At 32.9% G+C, this 4,507-nt stretch overlaps 1 protein-coding gene across 1 annotated transcript; it reads left to right on the forward strand.

Moving 5' to 3' along the window:
- Positions 1-391: 391 nt before the first annotated feature.
- Positions 392-1,411, forward strand: LOC106051602 (uncharacterized). The gene has a single exon (XM_013206805.2). The coding sequence runs from the start codon at positions 392-394 to the stop codon at positions 1,409-1,411; it is 1,020 nt and encodes a 339-aa protein (XP_013062259.2).
- Positions 1,412-4,507: the final 3,096 nt, after the last annotated feature.

The raw sequence follows: 4,507 nt of genomic DNA on the forward strand, positions 1-4,507 counted from the left end.
TCTACAGAAGCTTTGCTTCAAGTGTTTTGCCATTAACATACAATACACCTGTATTATTATTTCAAATTATACAGTTCTGGTGATATTTATTGACAGTATTATTTAGACAGTATTTACATTATTATTAAAACGTTATTGATCGGTTGTACTTCTATTCATCTTGAAAGAATGATCAATGCAGGCCATATTTAAAACTCTTTTCAACAATGATAAACAGAGATAGTAGATTGTTGAAACAATGACGTTTAACCAGGAGCAGGGGAAAAATCCGCTTACAGCTTAATCCTGTTCAATTTTTTAAATAACTAACTATATATTTCACTAGTAAATCATTCACCAAGAACATTTTTTAAAATTTGTTTTAAGCGCGGATTCAGTCGTCTGCTTTGTGATGTCTAGCAGCCGACAGACTGAGATTCTAAGTTACTTCGAATCTGTTATAGTTGTGACAGTGAACAGGGTTGGCCTGAGTACCGTCCTTGGCATCACAGGAGTCGTGTCCAATGTCTTCAACGTGTGTGTGTTTTTCAAGCAAGGCTTGCAAGTCTCCATGAACGTAAATTTCTTTGTCTTGTCCTCTGTTGACGTTCTGCGTTCTCTCAACTACATATGGATGGCCGTCTGCGCCAACCCTGACATTGACAAGCTTGATACGGACTTCCGGTTTCAGGATGTGCAGTATTTAATCAATGGGTGGGTCAGCAGCAATCTTGCGAGGAGCGCGATGTTCATTGTAGCATTCATGAGTTTCCAAAGGTACATCTCCATATACAAGCCTATGTCCGTTGAACAGGTCTTCACACCCATGAGATCTGTATTCGTACTTATTTTCATACTTCTGATGAATAGTATCGTCGTTTTGCCCATATGTGTTTCGGTCTACTTCGACTGGAGCTTTAATTTGGATAAAAACCGAACCATGTTAGGATTAGTGTATAGAAACGGAAGTTCCGAGGCCTGGGGACTATCTTTTACCATGCATGCAGTATTAAATGCTCTACCCTTATCCACAATCGTCATTTTCACCTTCTTACTAATTCTGCAAATAGAATTCAGGTCCAAATGGAGACAGAATACCTTGGTCAAGGACCAGCATCAAGCTATTAGTAACAGGGATAAGAGAACGTCAAAGATAGTCACATTTATGGCAATATTCCTCATCGTGTCTTGCACACCTATCATAGTCCTATCATTGGCAACAACCATTGTGCCAGATTTTAGCGCTGGTGGAAAACAGGCCAATTTATATTTCGCCGTCTGGTCTTTTGCCTTTTTGTCCGGAGTCATTGGTGCAAATATAAATATTTTTATTTATTACAAATTGAGTTCTAAATATAGAGAAATCTTTCTCAAGATGTTTAATTTTTGTCCCAGAAAACCAAAAATTTCTACGAAGAAACAGGCCTACTGATGGGATATCGAGCCCCAGCGGCAAGCAGTTAAACTTTTTGTTTTTAAGTTGAGGAGTTTAATTACACCGTAACTTATACACGTTTTCTAGATCTTTTTTTTTTGTGCCTGATCTAGCTCTAAATATGCTATTTCTATAGTTTGTCATCATTTCCATATCTAGACACTAGATTAAGTCTTTATGTATGGCCATGGCCATCCCGTATAAGCACACACTCTTTATTTTTTGACCCCGTCAATAGCACACTAACACACCTTCATACATCTTTTTGTTTTTGTGAATGGTGGGAAAAATTATCTATCGATTTGTCTTTACAAGTTGTTATTGTTTTTTTTAATAATGTTTACTTCGTAATTTAAATGTATACAATAAAGGAATATGACATTCGATTTTATACCTTTGTACCCACACAGATATACAATCGCATTTATGACCGCGCTCAAGAGAGTGCAAGTCAGTGTTTTATTAAAAAAAATCCTTTTGTGTCTTTAAACATTTGTATTTCGCCTTAAAAAAAAAACGTAGGCCTAATAAGAAAGAAAAGATTGATTTTGGAGAATTTTTCGCTGGTAGCTTGGAATGTGAAAACTGATTATTTCTTCCAAGCATATGGTAGGCAATAATTTAAAAGTTCTTTTTTTTTTTTTTGTTTTTAGCTAAGAACAACCCAAAGACGTTCAGATGGATAGTAAAAGACCTGATCGCACATTCTCCATGATGGCGAGAAAAAAACGAACAATAGATTGAAACATAATGAAAATGTAGGCCTAGGTCTTGTTGGCTGTTGAACTGAACACTAAAGCATAGACCTTTGCTGTAGTATGGTTCCATGATTAAATCGTTATCACGAAATATGGGAAGTCGTAAAGACTAAAGATAGTTTATTTTTTAAAGTATATAAAAAAAAAAAGAGTTCACATGATCATATGGTGATAATTTTAGGTTTTAATTAGATATAGTTAGGATTGAAATGTTATGCGAATTATTTTTTAAAATAAGAATGTTGGTTCCGTGTACAGCCTAGATCTGGTCAATTGGTCTATTAAGTCTACAGTTGTAACTCAGCAACTACGACTCATTGCATGTCAAATTACAATTAGAAAAGTTAGGTATAGGACACGCGTGGTGATACCCAGAAAATTTTGTGTCACAGCCTGGTTGTTGTTGTAGGCGTGATAACGCGAATGTCGTGTGTATTGTAGGTACCTCTTCTGGTACTAATATAATGTTCTTCTTAACTAAATACTTTCTTTCACGCACTAGATTTGCAAGTGCGTAATAACACTAGTATACTAAAGTCTCCAACGACAACATTTAGAATTATTGATAAACACACTGGTAGCAGACATACATTTTATTACACATAATAATTCACAAAAGATATTGGCAACTTAAGCCATCACAAAATGTAATCCAATGAAAAGAACAGCATACTACATAATAATTACTCAATGCTCATACAATATACCTAAGGAGATAATAAGGCTCTTCTATCTACCAGAGTCCATGGTAAAATGAGGTGTCCACCTCGTGGTCAGTCCCCGACCAGGAGAAAAATCTCGTGGTGTTAGCACGGAATAGTTCAGTGACTACTAGTCACCAAATATTACAGGGGTTCTAAAACTGATACATCACATACGCCCCTTCCCATGGAAAAGATTTTTGACAAAAAATCTTTGACAAAAGCACATATCATAGTAATATCCTATGCATATGTCTAGTAGCTTAATTAATCATGTCAAGCTTGATCTAATTAATCACCTTAATAGTACTTTATTAATCATACATAATTATAGATGTCATGTAATTCATTTCAACTATGAATAGTTGCACATAATTGACAAATATATTGTTCAACTTTCAAAATGTTTGTTTAGAAAAATATACATTAGTTTGCTTACATCTATTATACAAGTATGTTATTGAAAAAATATCAATACAATTAGAAGATTTAGTCTCCTGAAATAAAGTTAAATAATAATAATAGATCCTTTATTTACAAATATACTGAAATATTTTGCGTGAGCATGTTTAATAGCTATGTGCTCATTCTGTTAACATACATTGACATCTCAAATGTTAAGAAAAAAATTTAGTTATTTTACATCCAATTATTTATATAATATAACACCAATAATGTGTATCATTTAACACACTAAGTAAATTTATTGAAGTAGTTCTCAATAGAGTATACATACATCTAATTTGTGTTCAGTATTCATTATATCACTTTAAGTTCTGTCACCATTATACAAAGTTACAGTGACATTGTCTATAATTGTTGTTAATAGCACACATATGTGGTATTTACAGTACAATAGCATAAAAAATGACAACATTCAAGTGTGTGCCACTTGGAAAAAAATCAACAATATTTACATTTGTGAGTTGTTTTTGAAAAAAGAAAAAAAATTTTTTAGGTCAACAGGTCAAGTAGTTTACTGTTGTTTACAATGTGCTTGTTTACATTACTGTGTTTACTAATCACAAATTATAAGCACATCTAGTTATTATGAAATTCTATATTATTATTAAATTGTGCTAAGTAAATATAGCGTACAATTAATTAAGAAATGATAGTACAATAGCATCAATGAAAAAATGAAAAAAAAAAAGAAAAAAAAATGTCATCATGACCCACTGAAATGGTACAAGTGTAACAAAAATATGTCATGACCTAGTTACATCATAGCAAGAAAAAATGTCAGGTTGACCTGATTGAAAAATGTCAGGTTGCTTGTGATTATATTGTGAAATTACTCAGAATACTTTGACTGATATGTACAATATCGTTGTCCTCATTTGTATCTATTTCATGATCTACCTGTCTTGATAAAAAATCAGCTAATACATTTTCATGACCAGGTATACTTTGTAGGTCAAACTTGTAATCAAATAAAATGAGTGACCATCTATTTATTCTGTTATTCTTTAGTTCTTTTCTTTTAAGTGCTAACAATGGTTTATAGTCACATTTAATTGTAAAGAATCTTCCTAGCAAGTAGTGTTTTAGTTTGACTATGCTCCATACTATAGCTAATAGTTCTTTTTCTATAATTGAATATTTTCTTTCTGCTTTAGAGCGTCGTGCTGATA

Source organism: Biomphalaria glabrata, chromosome 2 (genome assembly GCF_947242115.1).
Source record: "Biomphalaria glabrata chromosome 2, xgBioGlab47.1, whole genome shotgun sequence".
NCBI classification, from domain to species: Eukaryota; Metazoa; Mollusca; class Gastropoda; family Planorbidae; genus Biomphalaria; species Biomphalaria glabrata.

Bases quoted from the DNA above. Each gene is read 5' to 3' on its own strand.
- LOC106051602 (XM_013206805.2), top strand. From the start codon at position 392: ATGTCTAGCAGCCGACAGACTGAGATTCTAAGTTACTTCGAATCTGTT.